At 35.6% G+C, this 26,203-nt stretch overlaps 2 protein-coding genes across 8 annotated transcripts in view; one reads left to right on the top strand and one right to left on the bottom strand.

Annotated features, from left to right (window-relative positions):
* Window positions 1-12,456, bottom strand: LOC128231523 (nuclear pore glycoprotein p62-like). 4 transcript variants are annotated; one of them, XM_052944478.1, is made up of 14 exons: window positions 11,985-12,456; window positions 9,576-9,665; window positions 9,253-9,354; window positions 8,683-8,799; window positions 7,587-7,691; window positions 7,176-7,340; window positions 6,657-6,767; window positions 6,065-6,247; window positions 5,464-5,611; window positions 4,611-4,788; window positions 3,977-4,161; window positions 2,527-2,638; window positions 747-813; window positions 1-486 (listed from the first exon to the last, which is right to left on the bottom strand). In XM_052944478.1, the coding sequence occupies exons 2-14, from the start codon at window positions 9,640-9,642 to the stop codon at window positions 395-397; spliced, it is 1,632 nt and encodes a 543-aa protein (XP_052800438.1). In that variant the 5' UTR covers window positions 9,643-9,665; window positions 11,985-12,456; the 3' UTR covers window positions 1-394. The 4 variants fall into 4 exon arrangements, with proteins under 4 accessions (XP_052800438.1, XP_052800437.1, XP_052800439.1 ...); XM_052944477.1 differs by having other exon boundaries at window positions 9,576-9,658; window positions 11,981-12,456; XM_052944479.1 differs by having other exon boundaries at window positions 9,576-9,658; window positions 11,949-12,456.
* The window catches only part of LOC128231524 (RAD51-associated protein 1-like), a 19,972-nt gene continuing 5,138 nt past the window's right edge, over window positions 11,370-26,203 (top strand). The window contains exons 1-7 of one of the 4 annotated variants that reach the window (XM_052944480.1): window positions 11,370-11,478; window positions 13,367-13,422; window positions 14,225-14,339; window positions 15,246-15,418; window positions 16,143-16,310; window positions 18,334-18,414; window positions 21,681-21,887. In XM_052944480.1, the coding sequence (XP_052800440.1) occupies window positions 11,456-11,478; window positions 13,367-13,422; window positions 14,225-14,339; window positions 15,246-15,418; window positions 16,143-16,310; window positions 18,334-18,414; window positions 21,681-21,887 (823 nt within the window). In that variant the 5' untranslated portion in view covers window positions 11,370-11,455. Of the gene's footprint in view, window positions 11,479-12,030; window positions 12,098-12,520; window positions 12,618-13,366; window positions 13,423-14,224; window positions 14,340-15,245; window positions 15,419-16,142; window positions 16,311-18,333; window positions 18,415-21,680; window positions 21,888-26,203 lie in introns of those variants that run through there. The other 3 variants (XM_052944483.1, XM_052944482.1, XM_052944481.1) reach the window with 3 other exon arrangements.

A 26,203-nucleotide genomic window follows, 5' to 3' on the forward strand; every position in this document is an offset into this window, starting at 1 on the left:
TGCAGGTGTCACAGTTTATTACAAATATTCAAAATATTTACAACACCGTACAAAATCTTCATTTCCCATTATTAGCAAAAACAACTTTTAATTTCCCACTTCCCTTACATACTGTTAAACAATTTTCACCTTATACACAATTGTATTAAATTTAGAATTTTATATTATATCAAATGAGAAGAATGGTACGACATAAATGGTCTTATCTATCAGAAGTGACTGATGAAATACACACAGATCTTATATAAGTTTTATATGAGTACTTGATGCATCATAGTAGCACTAACACAGATAATGCCAGTCGTAAGTCACTGAAATTTTTCACTGACAAGCATTACAATTATGACACACTTTTTGTCTCATTCAAGCACGGTCATTCTCGTTTTGGAGACTGTCAGTCGTACACAAGACGGAAGTTTCTCTCTTGATCCTTCCTTTGGCTCTCCATCTGTCGTGATACCTCTTCCACACGTCGACTCAACATAGCTTAAAATAGAGATAACCAGTTAGAGAATATGTCATGTACAAGACAAAATATTTTAATTAACTTAAAATTCTTTCTTTTGTTGTTTAAAATATTGCGTACATTGGTGTAGATCCTGCTGTACATGTGGGAATTGTCAATAGCAACATGTGTACCAAGTTTCATTTAAATATCTTTAAAGTCTTGGCTTAAGTTAAATGGTTTGCTAGCTGACGACGTTGACAATACAAGTAATAATTTAAATTGTTCTTGTTGGTTTTACCTGAGTTTGTATCAATCCACTGTAGTGAGTCCATGTGGGCATTCAAGATCTTGGTAATCTGGAGAACCTGAAAATAAATCAAAGGTTGTCTTCAAAGTAACTCAAGATACTCCATGTTTATGAACTGGTATGTACCATTTTCTGAAATAATTTCATGAACAGTTTAAACCATTTGATTGATGTTTATTCAGATTAAAACACTCATTATGCACATTGAAAACACAAAATACAGTAACTTTAATGTATACTTAAAATAAAGAAAAAATCGATAGCTACAGTGTTCTTGAAAATATATCACAAGAAAAAAACAAGAGCTGTCACAGTATGTGACGAATGCCCCCGAATGTGACATCGACCTATGAACAAGGTCAGTACATGAAAAGTTGATCTTGCGTTTACGTGTCAAATACATATGGTTATTTTAAATTGCCTCAACACATAAAAAAATACCACCCACACTTGACAACCTACACTTTTATGTCCTTATAAGCAGCATTCCATTGTGAATAAACACTAAGTGTGACCTTGAACTTAGAGGTAGGGACATGGGTCTTGCACGTGACATGTCGTCTTGGTATGTGGGACACATGTGGCAAGTTATTTTAAAATCTGTCCATACAAGGGAAAGTTACAGCCTGGACACGACAACTTATACTCTATGTCCTTATATGCAGCACTCCATTGTGAATAAACACTAAGTGTGACCTTGACCTTTGAGGTAGGAACACGGGTCTTGTATGTGACACGTCGCCTTGGAATGTGGAACACATGTGGCAAGTTATTTTAAAGTCTGTCCATACAAGGGAAAGTTACAGCCTGGACACGACAACCTATACACTATGTCTTTATATGCAGCACTCCATTGTCAATAAACACTAAGTGTGACCTAGACCTTAGAGGTAGGGACACAGGTCTTGCACGTGACACGTCGCCTTGGTATGTAGAACACATGTGGCAAGTAATTTTAAAATCTGTCCATACAAGGAAAAGTTACAGCCCGGACACGAGTTATTGAGCCGGACACACGAACGGACGGACGGTGCGATTTTAATATGCCCACCTTCGGGGGCATAAAAATAATAATATTGCCAGGATATTTAAACGAAATGACTTTAGTTGGTAACTCAAGGATAGTATGTTATAACCGAGGATGCCCCATGAACGCCTTGAGACATATATGAGGTCCTTTGTATTAATACTTAATATTGAAAAGAATACATTTACAAATAAAAACAAAAGCATCATTCATATATGAATTATAATATGATATTGATTAGTCATCTCCAATTGAAGCACCAATACAAGACAAGTCAAGAACTGTCAATATGAGCTAGTATGAGGCCAATAATACATCACTTTTCATAATTAAAATAATATTTTGTAGCTGTCTCAGCTGAGTTAACCTGTTTAAAATAATCACATAATGGTCCCCCTGTTTATATTTAGCATATGAAAGTCACATGATTAGTACAGATACATATACCGACACTATTTTTAAATTAACTGTAATGTACATGGTAGACAACCCCAGTAAATTTTGAATTGGAAAGATACACAAAAACTGTGAAAAATACATGTGTCATAAGCGATGTCATACATCAGTAAGAAAGTTACAATGCAATGTACACAACGATATCAATTGTATATAAGTTTTTGACAATTTTCATTTTTTCTTGCAATTTTATAATCTGGTGATGGGTCTAGCCCTTTCAAAACTGGAATAAGAGCCATAGTGAACTTAAGGAACAAAACACATCTTTATACATGTCAGAATTATTACCGGGTCATTGTTATCCTGTGTACTGGCAGAGGTGTTCAGGTGGTCGATGATTTCCTTCAGGTCCTGAACCATACGCTTCAGCTGGGCATCAATGTTGTCAGCTAGCTGGTACCTACACAGGATATGAAGGGTTTGTTTTCTGTAATGGCTCAAATGGATCAGTGTATTGAAATGAACTGTTTGAGAAAACTTGTTTGAAAAGCAGTTCCTGGGTTTTTAACATTTTGTACAAAATATATATGGAATGAATGCAATTACAGTCAAACCTGGTTGAACAGTCACCTGCTTTAAAGGGTCACCTGCCTTATCGGGCCACTTCGAATTCCCTTCATACGTTTTTACTATATAAAGTATGTGCATTAAACGGCCAACTGTCTAACACGGCCGCGGCCACTAATATTTGTCTCCGTGAAGCCATAAAAACACTAATTAGCGGCCACTAGTCCCTTGTCACTGACACTTCCGCAAGTAATTTTTGCCAATACACAGCTTTAATTGATACTGAAGTTAATGGAAAAGAACGACAGCTTCAGATATTTACGTCGTCCAATGAAAATGCCTATAACATAACATGATTACCATGCGTGTTTACTTATCGAGAGATCATGTTTTACAACACGTCGGCGAATATTTCGATCAGAATTTACACACTTAATGAAGATATTTTAATAATTACGAAGATAACTGTCAAATACAGACAAAGAACGCCGGATATGATAATTATGAATTTACAGTTTGCACTGTCACTTGATGGTGTGAAAAGAGTTACAATGTGTATTCATTTCCATATAAATTTTCAAAGTGCTCAGCTTTATACTTCTACAAACAGATACATAGCATTGTTCGTGATATTCTTTTTAATTTTTTAGAGTGTTTGACTCTAGAAGAACTCTAAAAGAACGTGTCGAGTGTATTAAATTATTAGAAAACGGCTGTATTGCAATAAAAAAATGTGGACGGACTCAAATCAGTTTCTTGCTTATGCAAACAATTGAAATCCAAACACTAAAAGACAGAGGAAAATTACAGGAAATGAACTTGTGTATTCATGGTTTTTTACTCACAGAGTGACATGCTTGACATGATAATGTCGTCTCAATGTAAATGCACTTTAAATTAGAGACAGGAGTTAAGCAAACGAAAATGAATGATTACTTTAAAAATTGAACTTAAAAATGCACATGTAGTTTTGTGGACTAATTTTTGGTGTTTTTTTGTTTATGCTATGTTTTAGCTTTCATTTGTATTCAACCTTCTTTAATGGTACTGATGATACTGATTGTGGGGTGAGGTGGTGGTTAAGAATCAACCTCTGTTTGAACAAAGCCAAAGTGTCAGAAAAGTCCAACCTGGACTAAATGGCCACCTGTAGTAAGCAGCCACTTTTAAATTTTCCCAAAGGTGGCCACTTAATACAGGTTTGACTGTAATTTTAAGTTGCAAGTCTTACGTGTTTTCCCTCTCCAAGTCTGCATGTGGGTGTAAACTAGATGTGGGGAGAGCCTCAAGGGATTTCTCCATCGGATTCAACAGCTCCTCAAGTTCATGCTGTTGGGCCTTGATAAACTCAAGCTCCTGTTCCAGCTTACCCTGGTCCACCTTTACTCGCTCCAAGTCTCCATTGAGCAGCGTGATCTGTGGGAATAATACAAGTACCGTCAATGATTTGCATAATATTCCCATTTTCCATGACTGCTAGCAGCTCACCTAGCTCGCAATGCATAACCTTGATGTATTCTTGGCTACGTTAACTATAACACTGTACAAGACTTCATTCAGCTGTGTTATCTGTACTAAAGCAAGCATTTCTCCAAATATTTACGAAACATGGTATTTCAATGCTCAATGGCAACTAGCATCTCGCTTTGTTCCAGCTACTGAGGCTTGATGAATTCTAATTTCATTCTGACAGCTGGATGAGCAAGTACACAGATTTATTCAAAGAGCTGGTAATGTTCAAACAAGTTAAATTAAATATCTATAAATGTAAAATTTAAGGGGAAAAAACATAACCTAAAAAAAATGATGTCAAAAAGCAAACTGGTTGATTCTCTTATCACAACACACTTAATGTCCCCACCCACCTTTTCCCCGTTGTCCACAAGCAGCCTGTCCCAGGCATTGACCTGTGTGGCCTGAGTGAGAAACATGCGTTCCTGCTCTTCTAACTCTGTCATCCACTTGTTTATCTGATCCTCCAGCTGCTTGTAATTCATCTGGCGACTGGGAACGGCACTGGTTGTTGTAGCGCCAGCTGCAGAACTAAGTCCCAAGAACAGATTAGTTTACAGTTTGTTCAATTGTAGCTATTAACAGGGGTGCGTCCCTTAAGCTGTTTTCTAATAAACTCTTTACCTTATCCTAAGCAAGGGTACATAAAGTAAGCATAAAGCACCACATAGGTCCCTGTGGCTAGAATTTAGCTGATTTATAGATAGCACTTATTTTTTCGACTTTCTGGAGCTGGAGCAGATTATTGTATAAAACTGGTTAATTCTTTGGTTTCGTCAAAGTTAGCCAAAAGGTTTATTGAATGGTTAATATTTATCCAATAATTACTATTCACCAATTAATTCATGTAAATATGAAAACCAACCAAAAGATAACCTGTGGACAATTTATCCAAGATTTATACAAATGGCTGCTTTTTTGCTATTGGTTAACTGATTCTTCTTTTAAACTGAAAGGAGCTAGTTTGATTCAGGTCATTGCTTAGATAAAGATGGCCTTAATGTGGTACTCACAAATAAAGCTATGCCTAGACAACTCAACCCAGTATTAAGCATGTCAGACTCAAAGCTCAATCTTAAATTTTAGCCAGAAAAGAGGTAGTAAGCAACATTTTTCTTAACATGATCTGATCGCTCTTTCTTAAGAGAATACAAGTCGAAAAGAATCAACCATGATTACAGATAATCATAAACACAAGGATTATACCTGGTTGCAGCTGTTGTGCTAGAGAGCCCAAAGCCAAAGCCTGGTGCAGCTGTGGTTGCCTTGGTGGTGGAGGCCCCAAATCCGAATCCCCCGGCACTTGTTGCGGATGGGGCGGTCAAACCAAACCCCGTATTCAATGTTGTTGTGGCTGTGGGCACAATTGTTGCAACTACATGTTTTATCACAACTATTGATCTAATTCAAATGTTCTTATATATAAGACTATAACTGTTAAATGTTATCTGTACTAAATATTTTTTGTTTTTAGCTAAAGATATTTCAAAGAAGAATTTGGTAACAGTTACTGCACCCACAACCAGAGTTATTGAAATTATACATGAGGGCACCAGTCGTATAATAACAATCAGAAGCGGTGATGTAACTGTTAAATACCATGTTGTAAAGGACAATGTTCAATAACTAGCATTTGTTAAACTGAATAGTGCAATTTATCCACACGATAGTTATAGCACGGTTAAGCTCCCCCTAATGTTACCATTCTGATACAAGAGTCAATGTATCAACAGATGACGAAAAACTCTTCAATATTGCAAAAACTACTCATTCATAACTTCAAAAAGGATCAGCTGCCCGCCCATACCTGTGGATGGCATTTTTGTGGATGTAGCTGGTGCTCCCAATGTCAGGCCAGTGCTTGTGGTCTTTGCCCCAAACCCTCCAAGAGAAGTCCCCCCTAAACCTCCAAGAGTGGTCCCTCCTACAGTAGTTCCCCCTAATCCTCCAAGAGTGGTTCCCCCTAATCCTCCAAGAGTGGTCCCCCCTCCTGCAGAAAACACACAAGATTACAGACGTCACATCATTTGACCAAGGATATTCGAGGTTAAAATTGTATACATACATAAGAAGGTACAAAAGCAAATTAATAAAAGAAAAAGGAGAATTCTTCATTTACTTAAACTTACTTACATTAATTAATAATGGCATGCCAAATCTTCCAAAATTTATTTTTCAATAAATTCATTTTTATACATCAAATATTTGCAATTCCTTTTTTCAATTCTTTGATTTTTTTTAATGATAAAAAAATGAATGCGTGTAGGTAGTTACAACTATGATTTAAAAGTCCTGTTCTCGGAAATGTTAACTTGACCTACAAAAGTTGAATAAACATGTGTAACATGTACTATATAACAAATGGGATTGTTATGAATATACACAAGTTCTATGCATACCCAGTGGGAATCCCGTGGAGGTTGTGGCAGGGGCAGTAGAAGCGGGAGCAGACAACAGACCAGAGAGGAGACCTGAACTCTGGGTTGTTGTACCTGGGGCAGATAGAGTCCCTAGAAATTGATACGGAATAGAGATTACACAATGAAAACATCAGATAAATGTGGAAATTTTAAGCAGCTAACAGGCCAGTCAGGAGGCCTGCACTCTGAATGGTCATCTCATACTGGAAATCAAGACTTTAGTATTGAGAGAAACAAGTTATTACACCAACTACACATTATAAACACAAAATGGTCTACCATGTACAAATATTTGAATACATGACTTCCCACAACTTGTGAATTATATGGCATTATGAGATTTCTTGGAATACAGTCACTTTTATCAGACAAGAATGGAAATTTCATGTTTGCAAATTTTAAAAACTAAAAGTTTCCTTAATAACAGGCCCTGAAAATTCTGAGATAACGCTGCCTATTTAAATATGTAGAAAGTTATTGCTGTAAGAGTTGAAATACCTGTAGGAGCTGCCCCGAAGCTGAATCCACCAGGCGTCCCAGCGGCAGTACTAGCTTGCCCTGCTAGACCAAAACCTGCAGTCCCAGCAGCAGTAGTAGCTTGCCCTGCTAAACCAAACCCTGCAGTTCCAGTGGGCGTACCAGCTTGCCCTGCCAGACTAAATCCTACAGAAAACACACCCACACACTATTCAGTAATTATTCAACATTTACCATTGACTATGATTTTTAATACAAAAGCCATTAAACCAATTTTCGTTTAAGCCTTGAAAAGCTGTTAATACATTTTCTATAAAAAATATCAAAATGTTTAAACACATGGACAAGACACACATTACAATAATTTACAGTAAAATCAAACTGATGATTTGCCAAAGAAGCACAACACTACAAAGCACAACAAACCCTCACCTGTAGGTGCTGAGGTCTTAGCCCCACCCAGGGAAAACGGCGGTGGTGCAGTTGTGGTGGCCTGTGTGCCAGGTGTAGAGTTCACTGCTCCACCAAAACCAAACCCTGAAATAAGTATCCACATGCTTGAAATTTCATATATCCTTACATTTTTGTTCAAACTTGGTTTGTAATACCTGTAGTCCTCTACTGGGGCTTTTTGTGATTTTTCACTAAAGAATATAATGCATAAACTGTTCAGTACTTTACATATGGGGAATCCACCAAATGCCTGTCGGGGCTATTGCTTTTGCACCTCCGAGAGAGAGATCAGGTGTTTTAGATGACACTACTGGAGTTGTACCAAAACTAAACCCACCACCTGCAAAAGGGACCAGGTGTTGTTGGTAACACAGCTGGAGTTGCACCACAACTAAAGCCACTTCCTGCAAAAGTGACCAGGTGTCGATGATTACACAGCTGGACTAGTACCAAAAATAAACCCACCACCTGCAAAAGGGACCAGGTGTAGTTGATTACACAGCTGGAGCTGTACCAAAACTAAACCCACCACCTGCAAAAGGGATCAGGTGTTGTTGATTACACAGCTGGAGTTGCACCAAAACTAAACCCACCACCTGCAGGAGACCAACTAATGTAATTGATACTAAAACTAACCCTGCAAGAGAGAGACCAGGTGCCGTATTCAATAACACCTTAGATTTAACTTTTAAAAGTTTAAGACAGGAATCCAAGTATTTTGATTGGAGTGTAAAAATAAATGGCCAATAGACTGATTGGACCAGGTGTTCTAATCAACATCTCTGGAGTAACACCAAAATTAAACTAATCCAACAGGGGTTAGTTCTCTTGGCATCTCAAAAGGACATCAGTACTGTTTTCTACAAAGAAAAGGGACTAATGCAAAAGAGATTTAAGTCTTCCAATAGCTGTCTTCACAATTCAAGGTACGGTAATATGAATCATTATATTGAAACTAACCTCAGACATCATCTAGGAGGCTACACCAGACCTGTGCCTCACACTTAATTTCTTCATTCCTTACCACAAAGAAAGTAATAAACCAATACAATAAGATCAAGAGTAAGCAAGTTACCAGCTGGGGCAGCAGGAGTGGAAGTAGCCCCAAAACTGAATCCTGCGGAAGCAGACTGGGTAGCAGTTGTACCTCCCCCCAGGGATGCTCCAAAACCACTGGAGGCAGCTTGGGTGCCTGAAACAAACCAGCAAATATTATCTAGAGCACTATAATGATTGTCAATGATAAGACTTGTCACTATAAATCAAATGATAAAAATTGTAAATTAAGTGATTCCAAGACAGTATCCAATTTACAGGTATGAACCAAAAATTAATTAAAACCATTACTTTGAACCTGGGCTGCTAAAATTTTGAAACTCAATAGGTCTGGGCCCATCGACCATTTTGGACCGAAGCTTTTTATAACTGATTTTTAGCTATTTTTTGGTTATGAAATTGGTCAGGTGTGGTCAAATGCAGCAAATTGTTGGCTATTAGAAGCCCTTCTCTGAATGTACTGAATAATCAAATTGATGAGTTTTATAGATCAATACATTTTGGATTTAATAAAATATCATTGGATTTTCATAGCAACTAACATGCATTCATCAGCACGAATCTTTAAAAGGAAATGAGCATCATTTACCTAGAGAGAATCCTGCCGCTTGTGTGGGTTGTGTAGATGCAAGAGGTGCTGGCGAGCCAAAACTGAAACCACCCGCACTGGCAGGCTGACCTCCAAACATACCTACATAGGATTAAGAACATCAATGTTCAAGCCCAAAGACTTTGAGAAGATCAGCATAAATTTCCTGAACAGTCAATCTTTCTCCTATTTGAACTTTATATGAAAATTACCAGTCTGACAGTAGACACATTTAGATAATACTTCCGGAGGCCAGAAAAAACTCACTGAACACACATGCAATAAAATGTACATGCTTGTATAGATATAATACATGTACATACCTGCCCCAGATGTCGAGGTGGAGGTTGTTGGTGTGCCAAAATTGAACCCCTTTCCATTAAATGCCATGTTGCTGGATTAGAATCTAAAAATTGAAACAAAATGTGATAGTGTATCATGAGCATGTCATGAAATTCTAATAATCCGGACAAATAATTATTTTAAAACTTCAAAAAATGGGAAAAGCATGAAACTTGGAACATATTAACGCCTAGGCCCATGTTTCATCTGCAAATATAGATGAATGGCGGCTATTTTGCTAAATGGCAAACAAATTGCCTGGTCCTAGTTCGATTCTCCATATTTCTTCTTCAAGCTCCAGTGTTGACCCATTTGAATGTATATCATATCCCGCTCCTATAACCTTATATATCAATTTGCCAAGAAAAATTAATAAAAAATACATTTCATCAAACAAATAAACTTATTTCTCTCATTCTTTACACAAGCTATTACTATTCATTATCATTTATTTCCTTTTGCGAAGAAAAGGTATTAAATAGAGGTGCAACGATTCACTCCGATGCTTCAAAATCGGTTTTAAACTTGCCGATTCGATTTGATACAGAAACCATCGCCAAAAGTCGGCCATTTCGAATTTTCGATATGCTATCATGATGTTGATTCCCAGGGATAAACGAGTAAATACGATTCATCAGTAAAGGCATTGATTGGTTCTTGGTTTGCAACAAAGTACAATCAAAATCGTCGGCACTCAATTTACTTTGTCTGCAGTCAAAATGGCAGCGGTTGGTGGAATTACCGGACGACCGAAAAACAGAAAGCACCTTAATGGTGGCGGTGTTTAAATATTTGTTTGCGAGACCAAGTGTGTTTATTTTTACTAAACAACAGGTCAATGTAGTGTGTATATGTCGTTGCTTTTTGTGAACTTAATCAGGAAAGCATTAAAAACAGCTGACATTTTTTTTACTCTTTATGTATACTATGACATATTTGTTCGGACAGGCAAATATATTTTCAGACAGGCAAAAACTTCCAAAGTGCCTATCTGATGGACAGGCAGAATTGTTACAATTTCGGGAAGACTGAATAATCTAAGACTGCTGGTAATTAACTTTTGAAGTCTGGAGGTGTAACAGATTACAATATTCTGTCACCAAGGTGACTTACACCAGATGACCGTAACAAGTGAACATTTAATTGTATCACAGTCACAACAGTATTACACCATAAAAGTAGTAGTAACCTTTATTCTGAAAAATCATAAAAAAATCATACAGAAATATAGGAGTCGCGGTTGCTGCAAGTGCCGCCTCAATTCCTTTGCCACTGCTTTGGTATATTCACAATTTAAGATATTTTGTTGCTATTTTAACAATTATATGGGCCATGGACGCATTAAAAAAAGTGAGAAAAACATGGTAAAAGTGAAGTTGGGGTTCAAACCCAAATAAAAAGCTTTAAAAAAAACCAACAGTATCGTCATCACATAAACACAATAATGATTAAGATAAAAATAATATTATTTTAGAAACCGTCATATATATTTATAAATCATACTTCTTTCAATAAAAGTGAAACCTCGACTTACAATTTAACATGAAATAGAAACAAATCGTCTACCCGCGAACTTTATTAATATGAGTAGCTTCCCTTTATTCGAAACCACAGGTAATGGTTTCTTTTTGTGATAACTTATATACTTTTTTACGAATCACCATTTAAAACACACTCAATGTAAATTACATAATAATTTGTGTCATTTGAATCGAAATAATGTTAAAATGGTTAGATCATACTAAATTCGAAACTAAAAATTCTTAAATGTACGGAGCTATTGCAATGGTGGGAAATTTGTAAATATAAGATGATATTTTGTTAATTATTTCGACCGTTTCCACTATTAATACGAATTAACATGTCAGAAAGGAAATCTATCAGGTAAGTGTTCTTACACGCGCAAATTTTCACCTGCTTTAAACTCTAGCCCATGTTAAGTAAAGAAAACCGTTCCCATTCTTATTCAGTTATTGATCTTGATTTTAGCGTTTTAGCGTTTAGCCGTTTCCTAAACATTCTATTGTGTATGACCCAATAATGCAATATGAAAGCATCCATAATATTATGAGTGTGAAATTCCACTTAAGACCATGATGACATGTCCAAAATTTATAGTATCCCGGAACAACCTATTTTCGACCACAACCTATTTTCGACCGCCTCCTGAAAATGTGTAAAACACTTCTATTTTGCGTCACTTCCGGTAAAAATAAGCTCCAATTGTTAACCATAACAGTAGAACTGTCAGAAAACTTCATTTGAAAAAGAATGAGAATGGAAGTGTTAAAAAAACTTCAGTTATACTTGAAACAACACCAATTTGTCATTTTTAATTAATGCCAAATTAAAACCTTTGTTTAAAATGATTTCACATGTAAAATACTTATTTAAAATCGTGTTGTTTTGGTTTGCCAGATCTTACATATCTACCAAAGCCTAAAACCTATGCCCTATCGTTTTCTTAGTATAGTGCACAACATTAAAAGCGCATCAAAATATGGTATGTTGCTTATTCTAAAATTAATGAAATTTATCTACAGGTTACTATATTGAATTGCATTTGGGCGCTCAGTTACCATAAACTTATACATATTGCAGCCTAGGCAGGTCATATGAGGCTCATTCAGAGTTGGACCAGTGATAACAGGGTTCATGATGGGTGAATTTATCATTTTGTACCCATGTGAAAGCCATTAGAAGGGATTATGCATTCCTTTGCCTCTCTTGTGGTGATAGGTAACTAAAAAGTGTCTGTATGGCAAATATGTAAATATTTAATTACTTTTTCTTAAAATAAAATACATTAAACAGTCTAAACATGTTATACAAATTAAAATAAAAAATATTGTGCACAAACTTTTGTTGCGAAGTATAGTTAAAGGTCATGGTCGAAAGCATGTTGTATCTAGGTCAAATACAACATGTGACAGCCGCCATTTTGGATCCAAAATGTAAACAACAGACGATTGAAACAGATTTTATTTTTTTGTTTTTTGAAAGATGAATGATTGCTTTAAATGGTACACACAAACATTTATTTTTTATTATAACTTATTTATGATTAAACTGTAAATAATCCTTAGGCGGTCGAAAACCCGTTGTTCCGGGATATATAATTAGAGTGCATTTCTGTATTTATTCTTATATATAATATGTATCATAATTGTATATATTGTGCAAAATTTCGCCGCGGAAAAATTCCCTGGTGTAATATCAAAATCCCCTGGAATTCAGACCAAAATCCCCTGGGAAGCCTCTCAGAAATATGGCATGTATGAAAATGACCCACTTTGAAATAAATCATTTCAGTCAAAAACTGAAAAAAGTTTGAAAAAACTACTGCCATAACTGAAAAATAACAATACAAATCTTAAAGACTGACAACACCCTCTTTATTGTTTAATTAATTATCAGTTATGAGGCCAAAAAAGATGGTGACTTGTACTCCTTGACTAGAGTTGTCATCTTCAAGAAAATGTCTTTTTGTTTTGTTTTGTTTTGTGATTCATGCATTATGTCAAAACTCAATTTAACATTATACTTTATTTTGAACCGCCAATAGGGATAGCACGCAAAATGTTGATCAACATAAAACAGAATTTTAAAGTCAAATAATTTGAAAAATACTTGCATCCCATTGGTTAAAAATGGATTTCAGTGAGTATGATCATGTAAAACTAAGGAGACAAAAGGTTTTAAACATTTTTAATGTTGTGATAATTTACATAATTTATCTATTATGCAATGAATTGGGGTTTTTTTCTTTTAGAGCAAGAAAAGCAGTGGATTATGGAAAGTTTGGTGGAGGTTGCAGTGATGATGATGGTATGAATGTAGCTAGTGTGCTAAATATTTAGAGAAAGTCATATAATTTATTAAAAGTCAAAAAGAAAAAGTGTACTCTAGTTCAAATCTGATAAGTAGGGTGGGGGGGGGGGGGGGGGTCTGTGCTGTATATGAACAGTTGAACATATTATTTTAGCAGGGCTTTTTCTGCCCATTTTGGGAAAAAGACCCTAGACATTTTGGGAAATTTTGCGTCGTGAAAATGCGGAAATTGGGAAATTTTACAGTGAAAAGAAAAAGCTGTCCAGTCTCCTGTGAATTGGGAAATGATTTAATATTAGTTTATTTTCCCTATAAAGGACCCACAATGGCTGAAATATCAATCCTTGGGGTGTAAATATCTATTGCAATAAATCATGACAGATAATATTTCATATCTCTGAATGTGATGAAAATCAATGATTTCGGAGTTCAATTACCAAAAAAACTTCACATCACATAATTTATTAGGATGTTGTAAATGAACCAGTACAGGTAAAAAGAATTTCTAAAAAAAAAAAAAAAAAAAAAAAAAAAAAAAAAAAAAAAAAAAAATGGATTGGGATTTTTTTCTGAAGATTGGGAAATATATCTTATATTTTGCTTTGGGAACGGGTCCGATAGTCGGACCTGTGGGTACTATAGAAAAAGTCCTGTTTAGTATTTTTTATACAACTATAGTAAACAGTAAAGCAATGATCATACTTATCAATATAACGATACTATCCTCTGATATGCTGAATTTCCTTATTACATGTTGAAATATACAGTATATATATTCTAATGCTAAACACATTTGCAGACGATTTTGCTGACTGCACACCACCAGTACCAAAGAAAGCCAAACTGTCCAGTAACAAGGAGAACAAGATGCAGAAACCTGATAAACAATCCAAAGTGAAAGAGACTAAATCTAGGTACATGTTAATTATTATGAAAGTCATAAATCCTGAAATTAAACTTTCTTACTTTAATGCATTAATTTTGATATATTACATGCATTCATGCTATAAGGCAAGAGTTTTCAAATGTTAAAAGTTTGGGAGATCTATTTGTCAAGAATTTATTCTTAACCTGGTAGTAGAACTTGTATGTGAAGCAGTTGGAATTGTTCATGCCATGGTACCAAAGCAAAGCAAGTGGGTTTTCATACATTATTGCATAACATTATATGTTGCATATAACTTTACAAGTTTTCATTTGCTACAATATATAAAACACTTAAAAGGGGAAGACACCAGATGGTCCCAAAATCAGCAAATACATTATTTCCACAAAACAAGCCTAAAATTGTCAATACATGCTAGTATGATAGCCGAAAATACTTCATTTCACATGATTAAAGAATATTTCTTTGCTGTCTTAGCTGAGTTTCATGTTTAAAAAGGCATGTAATGGTTTCCCAGCCCATAGTGTGTATATTTGGCATGTGAAAGTCACGTGATTAGTTCAGAAACATATACTGACACTATTTTTAAATTAACTGGGATTTACGTGAAAGACAAACCCCAGTAAATTTTGAATAAAAAAATACACAAAAACTGGGAAAGATGCATGTGTCATAAGCCATGTGATCATCTGTTAGTAATTTTCAACAGTATGAATTTTATGTGCCGGTAAGTTTTTTGACAATTTTCTTCTTTTTTTTCATGCAATTGTATGATCTGGTGTCTAGTCCCTTTAAGATAATAATTGATTTGGCTAGCGTATATTTTTTGGCTTTTCATCCAAATTTTATAATTTTTTCTGAGAACAGGTGCTGATGGGATGAGAATCTTTATCTTAATTTTCTCTGATCTTACTGTTTTACCTTCACATTACAGAAAGTCTGTGCAAGAGAAAGTGTTTGAACGTGAACTCCAGGAGGCCCTGCAGTTGTCCATGAGTCAATCTGATGGCTCCCAGTCTCAGGAAGAGGTTGTTACAATGGGAACACCACCTGAGGCCCCACCCATACTTGAGAGGGAGGCCCCATCACCGGTCCTGCCTGTCATAGGTGAGGAAATTGTCATTAGTTTAAACTTATTTATTTTACAGCAATTGTGAAACAAGTTATTAGAACATTATATTAATCACTCTAGTTTGCACAATTTTACATGAGGATGTGGTCTTGTGTTGTGCGGGAAACCAGAATACCTGGAGGAAACCAACTTGTCTGGCTTGGTGAACACAAACCATACTGACTTGCCCCAAGGCCAGGAATCGAACCGGGTTTGTAGAAGCAAGTGCGCTCACCACTGCACTAATAGAACAAACATTGAAATTGTCATAAATAGTTTTCCGAATCCTCCCAGTTCCAGGTGGACACTGTTGCTATAGGTTCAACTTGCTAGGCCATTCCAATACTTGAGTAGGAGGCCCCAATGTCAATCATCTGTTTGTAATTTTCATGTACATGTTTGTCTGTCAGGTACATAGAATTTCTTCCATTTGTAATAGCTCTTTTGTCAAGCAAAACAACTGTTATACAGTTGAACAACGCTATTCCGAACACCTTTTATCCGAAATTATGGTTATTTTGAAATTATTTTTCGGTCTTGATTTCACTCCTTTGTTTAACTAAATTTTTAATCTTTAATCCAAAATCGCTAGTCCGAAATAATCACTTTTCCGAAGTGAAAAATACAGTCCCGATTTGTTATTTCACACCTATTTATCAGTTCTTATTTCGAACTCATTCATGTCATAGTTTTTCAAACCATGCTTCCTATTTAAAACAGATTGCAAGCCGGTGAGTGTGGGATCCATTCCTGTTTTGCGAGACCAAACAGAAGATGGGGACATAGTTGTGATAGAGGAGGATGTTGTTGAGAAAACTCAGGCCAGGAGGAGGATGGCAAAACCCAAGAAATATGTTGACTCAGATTCAGAATCCGAACATGGGCAGGGTAGGTTAAGGAAAAATGTAATGAAAAAAAAAGATTTTTTCTGATGAAAAATTAATTTAGATCTGTAGAAAGCATTACCTTAATGAGTTTAAATACTTAAATAAACTATTTTATATGTTATATGAAGCTGGACTTTACTGGGGTTTTTTACCTTATATACATGTACTTTCTTGTTATGGGACATAGACAGACTAGGAGTTGTGGGCCTGCTTTGACAGCATGATACGGGTTTTTAGCTCGACTATTTGAAGAATAAGGAGAGCTATACTACTCACCCTGGCGTCGGCGGTGGCGTCGGCGTTGGCGTCAAACCTTGGTTAAGGTTTTGCATGTAAGCACCTTTAAGTCATTATCTCAGTAAATACATCAGTTATTGCATTGAAACTTTGGATATGTATTTCCAACTATCTTACATACTAAATTAATGAAGTTAGATAACAATTATTTGAATATAATGCAAATAATAGGCCTTTATTATTCGACTTAGAAATTCTGGTTAAGGTTTTGCGTGTAAGCACACATAGGTTAATATCTCAGCAACTACTTGAGGTATTGTATTGATACTTGATACAATGGTACTCAACCATCCAACCTACTAAATTTTCCAAGTTAGATAACTCTAGTTTTCATTTAATGCAAATAATTGCCTTTTATTATTTGACTTAGAAATTCTGGTTAAGGTTTTGCGTGGTTAAGGTTTTGCATGTAAGCACACAAAGGTTAATATCTCCGCAGCTACTTGAGGTATTGTATTGAGACTTTATACAATGGTATTAACCATCCAACCTACTTAATTAACCAAGTTAGATAACTCTAGTTTGCATTTAATGCAAAATAATTGCCCTTTATTATTCGACTTAGAAATTCTGGTTAAGGTTTTGCATGTTACCACATTTAAGTCAATATCCCAGCAAACATATCATGTATTGCATTGAAACATTAGATATGTATTCCCAGATAACACTTTTTTGAATATAATGCAAATTATGGGCCTTTATTATTTGACTTAGAAATTCTGGTTAAGGTTTTGCATGTAAGCACACATAGGTTAATATCTCAGCAATTACTTGATGGATTGCATTGAGACTTTATACAATGGTACTCAACCATCTATTTAAATAACCAAGTAAGATAACTCCAGTTTGCATTAAATAAAAATAATGGCCCCTTTTTTATTCAACATAGAAATTCTCGTTAAGGTTTTGCATGTAACCACTTTTAAGTCAATACCTCAGCGAATACATCATGTATTGCATTGAAAATTTACACACAGGCTCCCATCTATTTAACCTTATTTAATCAAGTAAGATAACTCTATCTTTTATAATATATAATTTTTGCCCCTTTATTATGCAACTTAGAAATTCTGGTTAAGGTCTTGCATGTAAGCACACATAGGATAATATCTCAGCAACTATATGATGTATTGCATCAAGACTTTATACAATGGTATTCATCCACCCAACTTGATTGAATAACCAAGTTAGATAACTGTATTTTGCAAATAATGGCCCTTTATTATTAGACTTAGAAATTCTCGTTAATATTTTGCATGGAACCACATTTATGTTTATATCTCAGCACACCATGTATTGCATTGAAATATAATCTAACAGTGATCCATGCATGTTTCGCCAAAACTTTTCAATCCTTTCATTGAAAAGCGGCGGAATAGTCGAGCGCGCTGTCTCTGTGACAGCTCTTGTTTTCCTTGGGATGTGCATTAATGCATTTTCCACTTTATCTTGGAATTGTTAACTCTTTTATTATATACATAACTGGTTGAAATCACTTCCAAGGGACATTTTAACACAATATATAACATTTTAATGGCCCATTTTATTTTATTTTCAGACGTCACTTTAACATCACGCAATAAATTGTTATGACATGATGTCAACAGAGTGGAATACCCCTGTATTGCACTAGTTACAACACGGAAAAGCATATTGTTCGATATTTATTGTTTGCAGAATAACGATGTGTATATATAATTCTAATTTGTGAATTGTGTTGCTTTTAGATTTTGAAGTGGATTTGAGGAAATTCCTTAAAAGCCCATTAACTCCAAAAGTTAAAAAGACCAAGTGCAAAGATGATGGCGGTTAGTTGGTTGTTTACTTCTTTTGAAAAGGAAGTTGGTTTGTGCTAAAGAATAATTATATAGCTAGATAATTCATACACAGTAAACTGTAATATGAACCAGTTAAAATAAAAGTAAAATATATTTCTTCATTGCCATTTAAGGAAGCTAATGTACAAACAATATTGTCATTCCATTGAGCTGTGTTAAATTTAGCAGCCTGGTGATCCCATTTAATCATTTGAAAGAAATGTGCTTACTGATTACTGGTATGTCAAGAAAATGACAAAAAAACATCATAGAAAAAGTATTGCAGTTTGTATTTCTGTTCTTTATTCGAACTGAATCCCAACATGAAAATTCCTGTAATGCAATCTTAAAAAAATGCAAAAAAAACATATTTCAGATATATATATATATATTTAGACATCTAAAAATAAGGGGTCTGCAGGTATCTAAAAATAAGAGGTCAGCTGGCATCTTAAATTCACATTATTGTACAACAAAGACCTGAATATATGAAATTCCATAGAAACATGGCATCAGCACAAACACAAAGAAAAGTCATTTATGTCACATGAATAAACATATATATGCAAAAACACTAGAGTATACGTATATTTAATGATACACTTCTAAATCATAATAATATTTCACATTAGTTACATTGGTATCAGAACTACCACAATTGACAAGAAAATACAATCATTTTATATCACATTTTATATCACTAAAATAAATCTAAATGAGCAAAAAACACACAAGATACATTGTAATGCCTTTACACTTGTTTGCCTTCGCAGCAGCATATAGGCTTCCAAGCCCATATTTCTTTACAGCCTTTTAGTGTTGCACAGCTTTGTCGTATGGTAATCCCTCAACACTGGGTCCCTTGGTGAGTCGCATTAGGATCTATAGGGCGTCTGGAGTGAGAGTTGTTCAGCTTTTTACTTTGATATTGTTCTGGAGGCTGAACCCTCTTTCACATGTCACACTGCTCACAGGAATGCACAGTGTGATGCGAAACAATTTACTTGTCCCGGGTAGTCATCAGATAAATTCAGAAACACCATTTTGCACAAATCCCTGTAGGACAGACTGATGTTAGATGCAGACAATTGTTTTTACACCATATTACTCAAGTTTCAGTGTGTCATTACTCACATTGTAATTTTCAGTCAGAATTCTTAAAGATGCACTCTTGTTCCCAAATAATCAGTAACACAATTAATACAATTGTTTTAATATACCAAAAAGGATGAATAAATTGAAAACAACGGATCTTATAAAGGGCCCTGTGTATAATTTGAAAGAAATCTGCATTAAACATGGTATTTCTACCTGATCTCCGTAAATCTTTTAGGACCCACCAGTCATTTATAATTTGTGCATTCTCAGCTAATAAATACACGGTTACGGTTCTTGTAATCAATAATGGATATTTTCCATAAATGCATTATTTAGTTAGTTTTGAAAGGTTTATCACTCAAAATTCATGTTTGTTAAATTGATTTTAAATAATAGTATCACTTTATCAGTTTGTCTGTGTCCTCTTCACCCAAGGTTGCATTGCTCAGTGGCTCATGCAACTGAAATGCTTAAGCACAGGAGGCTGTTCTCCTAGTCTTTCAGTCATACACTTAGTCACAGTGTCTATATAATCCACTCATTTGCATGTGTCAGAGGTTTGCCTTTATAATACGTCATAACAACATTGTCTGAGAACTCTATCTTTTTTTAACCATTTACATGTGTCCCTTGAGCACTTTCTACCTCAAACAAGCTGTCTCAAGTTCAGGTCATCTGTCTGAAGTTTCTTGGAGAGCTTGCTGATTGTCTGAAGAATGGTGCTGAGCATTGCTGTAAAGGCAGGAAAAGACAGGAAATTTGTAATGTAGCATGTCTTTCAGTAGTTCATTGGCAATACAGTCCCCCACAGTGTTCTTGCCATCATTGGATTGAAGGTACATCAACATGCAGCCTAGCATCTGTGTACAGTAGTCATAGCATCCTCCATAGCAAGCCAGTCTATGTTGATTGTATCCTTGAGTTTGAGTTTAGGTTCTTCCATCACCTGCATTTCTTCAAGCTTGCTTGTTTGGATGCCTAAGCCACTCACATGAACATTTTCTTGCGAACCTGTCTGTAGGTTTGGACATATGGCATTGCCTTTAATGCATCTGTGCAGGCGAAGGCCGGTCTCTGGGCTATACAGTGAACATGTCATTGTGTCATCTTGAATGTTACATTTCCTAGTGAGCTGGCTAACTTTTTTGCAAACTGTCATTTCATTAATCACCGATCAGTTGTTGGTATTTTCATGCATGAGATGAGTTAAGATTTATTTTTATCATGCTTCTGCTTTTATGTTACTTTTATACACTCGTGCATGCCTTCTTTTGGTTTCATAAATTTGTATGTGATATTGGAAAGGCTACATCAGAGTGCTACAATTTTAAATAAAAATTACAGGTTAATCTCTAAAACTGTGGTCATATTACATGTTTTATGTAACAAGCTTATAATCCTTATCATTTAAAATATTTGTTCTTTCTCTGCTTCCCTTTACCGGTATATTGCTGAAGGTGGAGCCACATGTTATACTATACTGTTCTGATATTAATGTTCCAGTCATCGAAATTAAGATTTGCTTGATCAAGCCTAAGTGCTATATCTTTGCTTGTAGTCTCATCAGATTATGAACTGCATGCCTAATGTTAAAGACTTAACAACAAGCTCATCCTTTGACATCGTCTGTGTTTTGAATGTGGAAGAAACGTTGTGATAGTTTTTGTGATAGCCTTGTTGTTGTCGGTGGCTGCACAATACAAATAGTTATATGGTCTATTACTGACCCAAAAGTGATTTTGAAGGAAGAATTGATGAATGTCGGCCATTTTTGTCGACTATTGACGTTACTGACCCACTATAGAAAAATAGTGGGTCACCATGTGACTTCTCTTATCCAATGAAAATGTCAAAAACTAGTGGGAGGTGAATTAAAAAAACTTTAACCTTGGCCAAATGAAAAAATCATGCAAAAGATATTCAAAAGTTACTTGGCATATGTGTTGCCAGAGACAATATGCACATGTAAAGCAAGGCCCATAACTCTGGTTGAAATAATTGTTAAAATATGCCTCTTGTTTGATAGCAAAAACAGACAAGTGTTGGCAACTGCTCTGTGGTGCTTCTGTGTTATATGCCCTTGCAGACATTTGCTTATTAAGATAACTAATGAACCCTGTAAAATGAATGTTAAGATGAGTCCTGTATATGTTTTGCAGACAGTGACTTTGCAGTAGGGGAGGAGGTGCCATCCAGTGATGATGATGATGGAGGTGATGATGATAATGGAAGTGATGATGATTTCAACGCCAGTGACAGTGATAGTGACTTTGGCTCCAGTAAGAAAAAAAAGGCTGCAAAGCCACAGAGCAAGAAAGCGGCGGCAAAACCTCCCAACCAGAAAAAGGAACCAAAGGCCACTACTGGTAGGATTATGTTAATCAAATACAACTTAAATCCTAGGATATCAAATTAAATATGATCACAGATGAAAAACATATTAAGTTAATATCCAGTAGAGAATGTTTGTTTGCGGATTAAGCTTGTCTGTTTTGTGTATCTGTGTATTACCAGTAAATCTCTGATGTTTAATGGACACAATTATTTTTTCTGTTGTTCGTTTTTTACATGAATTCCCTGTCAGCTAAGACCATAATATACTCATACATTAATAAGATCTTCAATGTGATTTGTGTGACTTTCAAAAAAGAACATTATGTGTAAAAATAATGACTTAAAGATATTTAAACAATAAGTTTTTTATAACCATTGTGACTATTAAAAAAACTGTGAAAAAAAATAACCTCAAAGAAATAATTAATTAAATAAATGCCAATGGACTCGATGGTCAAAATATACTTTCAACATTGTTTTACCCCATTAAATAGGGATGAAATTATGAATGTTCATTGTAGGAATTCAATCATCTACATCCAAGATTAATTTGGAATAAATTATTACTGTATGTTCTTTTTAAGCTGCACTCTCACAGTTTCAACACTTTGGATTATTTTTTTTGTCTCAGAATCAGCTGATTTGGGCATCAATGCCTTCCATTCAGTCATATAAGATAACTTACAATAGAACAGACCTCAATCGTTTGAAAAATGGCTGAAAATTTCAATTTTCTTAAAGCGTTAGCCATCAATTATCAAAACATAAATTTTCAGCCATAAATATGAAAAACTATGATCTTATGTTTAGTCAGCCTTCTTATATCACTGGTGTTCAAACATTCATGCAAAATTGCATCATTCAAAGACATCTTTTCACAGTCAATCTGTGAGAGTGCAGCTTTAAGCTAAAAATGGAAAGAAGAACATGTTTATTTACTAATAGTATTTTTTCTTAATTGTAAAGCTTATAACTGATCAAAGCTAGACATGATCATAAAATACATATTTTTATTGTTAAGTAGTGCAATTACAGGGTTCTCAATAAGTTTTGGTTGAACCGTCTCAAATAGTAAAGTAACCGCCCAGCTTCTACTTATTCTACTGAAAATCAATTTAGTTTTCCAAATTTGAAGCGGCAGCTATCTGTGTTTCATTAATGCAACATGCTCTATCATAGCAGCATACTTAGGAATGCGCACATACTATCATTGTAGCATGCTTCAAGTACAAGTTGCAAGCACCACCTCCAGTTTAAGCACTTCTGGGAGTCTGCCATCATATTGTCACACATTCTGTGTCATTTATTTCTGTTGATTGCTTTTAGTAAATGGAATTGCTGAGTTGCAATGTTTTACCAGATATTTATGATGATATTAGTGGGAAGCATGATTAGGTATCAACTTTTTCATCCTGCTGGCTCATTAATTTGTGCTGCAATTAATGTTGGCAATCTACATCAACTCCAAATTGATTGCATAACCATTATGAGGTTTATCCTCTGGAGTACTGCTTCAAATAGTGATGGGAAAGTTTAATGTGCTTCCGGATCTGTATATCCGCAACCTGTTGATTGATTCTGCTTCTGTTATATCTATTCAATATTGTCTTTATGTGTTCTATCTTCATTTATCTGTAAATGTCCTTAAAACAATACATTAAAGCTTTCAAAAGATAATGATTGGCTCTTCCTCTAATACCATCCATCTGTAATGGCTTTAAAACAATACAGTATAGATTTCAAGAGTATGATTTACATTTCTCTAATGCCTGATTGATTGCAACAATGTCCTGCCTTGATGTTTGTCAAAGCTTGGCATAAGCATTATGGAAGTCATTCATCTTGCAATCTTAAAATGTCTGTTTTAAGGAGAGAAAAAGTAACAATATTGTCATGTGGGTGTCATCAGGAACATAGATGTTATGCTCCCTCAAAACACAGTTTGGTTTTGGGCACGGGGGTTGGGTATATCAGAATGAGCTTGTTGGTTGGTCAAGAGTATTACCTAAACAAAACACTTAATATCTTGATTTCAGGGGCTTAAATGAACACCCAAATGAATATCTTCTGAATGTATTTACAATATGCAAAGTCAACGAGTTTTGAGAGGGCAGGAAGTATAATGGACAGGTAAAGAACTTTAAATATGGCGACGCTTATACTGGTTCTTAGTAGGCGGTGCTTGAAGAGTCTGCTGAATGTTGCAATACAAGATACAAGAAAATTTATTTCACGTCAGATATACATAAATTACAACACTACCTCGCAGGGCTATTTTCTGACTAAATGCAAATCAAATAACATCAATAATGCAACACAAAACCTGGTAGATAATAAATGCAATTCTTTACTATAAAGCTTTATACTTAATATGTGCCAATGAGCCGTTTCATTGGCTGAAACACATGTTGTATTTATTCCTCATATGGTTTCAGAATGATAACTCATGAAAGGGTTGACAGACTTAAATAAAATACCAGTTAAGCTCTACCTTGGTTACAAATTAGCAGTTTTTCATGCAGTTATTGTCTCTTTTCAACACAGAATTTACCAAAAGTATGGTTAGGAATAATAACTCTGGCAGATTAAAATGATTTACCAAACACATTTTCAAAACTTAACTATAAATTACAGGTCAACTCTGGTACCAATTTTTGAATGAGTAATGGCTCCTTTTTATACGCCCGAAGGGTCGTATTATGTTATGGCCTCCATCGTCTGTCTGTCCGTCTGTCCGTCCGTTAGCAATTCCGTGTCCGGACCATAACTTGGTAACTAATAAAGCGATTTTCAAATAACTTTATACAAATCATCACTACATTAAAAGGATGTGTCGCGCGCAATTTCCATGTCCATACCTCAAAGACTAGAATCACCATGGGGGTGCGTTAGCAATTCCGTGTCCGGGCCACAACTTTGTCACTAATAAAGTCATTTTCAAATAACTTTATACAAAGCATCATTACATTAAAAGGATGTGTCGCGCGCAATTTCCAGGTCCATACCTCAAAGACTAGAATCACCATGGGGGGGGGCGTTACAACTTTGTCACTAATAAAGTCATTTTCAAATAACTTTATACAAAGCATCATTACCTTAAAAGGATGTGTCGCGCGCAATTTCCAGGTCCATACCTCATAGACTAGAATCACCATGGGGGGGCGTTAGCAATTCTGTTTCCGGGCCATAACTTGGTAACTAATAAAGCGATTTTCAAATAACTTTATACAAATCATCACTACATTAAAAGGATTTGTCGGGCGCAATTTCCAGGTCCATACCTCCAAGACTAGAATCACCATGGGGATGCGCGTTAGCAATTCCGTGTCCGGGCCATAACTTGGTCACTAATAAAGTCATTTTCAAATAAGTTTATTCAAAGCATCATTACATGAAAAGGATGCGTCGCGCGCAATTTCCAGGTCCATACCTCAAAGACTAGAATCACCATGGGGGGGCGTTAGCAATTCTGTGTCCGGGCCACATCTTTGTTACTAATAAAGTGATTTTCAAATAACTTTATACAAATCATCACTACATTAAAAGGATGTGTCACATGGAATTTCCAGGTCCATACCTCAAAGTCTAGTCTTTTCAAATAACTTTATACAAAGCATCAATACATTAAAAGGATGTGTCGCGCGCAATTTCCAGGTCCATACCTCAAAGACTAGAATCACCATGGGGGGGGGGCGTTACAACTTTGTCACTAATAAAGTCATTTTCAAATAACTTTATACAAAGCATCATTACCTTAAAAGGATGTGTCGCGCGCAATTTCCAGGTCCATACCTCATAGACTAGAATCACCATGGGGGGGCGTTAGCAATTCTGTTTCCGGGCCATAACTTGGTAACTAATAAAGCGATTTTCAAATAACTTTATACAAATCATCACTACATTAAAAGGATTTGTCGGGCGCAATTTCCAGGTCCATACCTCCAAGACTAGAATCACCATGGGGATGCGCGTTAGCAATTCCGTGTCCGGGCCATAACTTGGTCACTAATAAAGTCATTTTCAAATAAGTTTATTCAAAGCATCATTACATGAAAAGGATGCGTCGCGCGCAATTTCCAGGTCCATACCTCAAAGACTAGAATCACCATGGGGGGGCGTTAGCAATTCTGTGTCCGGGCCACATCTTTGTTACTAATAAAGTGATTTTCAAATAACTTTATACAAATCATCACTACATTAAAAGGATGTGTCACATGGAATTTCCAGGTCCATACCTCAAAGTCTAGAATCACCATGGGGGGGGGGGACGTTAGCAATTCCATGTCCAGGCCATAACTCAAAGGCTAGAATCACCAATGGGGGGCGTTAGCAATTCTGTGTCCAGGCC

The sequence above is a fragment of the Mya arenaria genome, chromosome 4 (genome assembly GCF_026914265.1).
Source record: "Mya arenaria isolate MELC-2E11 chromosome 4, ASM2691426v1".
Lineage (NCBI taxonomy): Eukaryota > Metazoa > Mollusca > Bivalvia > Myida > Myidae > Mya > Mya arenaria.

Bases quoted from the DNA above. Each gene is read 5' to 3' on its own strand.
- LOC128231523 (XM_052944478.1), bottom strand. From the start codon at position 9,642: ATGGCATTTAATGGAAAGGGGTTCAATTTTGGCACACCAACAACCTCC. The intron at 9,355-9,575 runs GTATGTACATGT...AATCCTATGTAG, and splicing joins CACCTCGACATCTGGGGCAG to GTATGTTTGGAGGTCAGCCT. The intron at 7,692-8,682 runs GTAACTTGCTTA...TACTTATTTCAG, and splicing joins CACTCCTGCTGCCCCAGCTG to GGTTTGGTTTTGGTGGAGCA.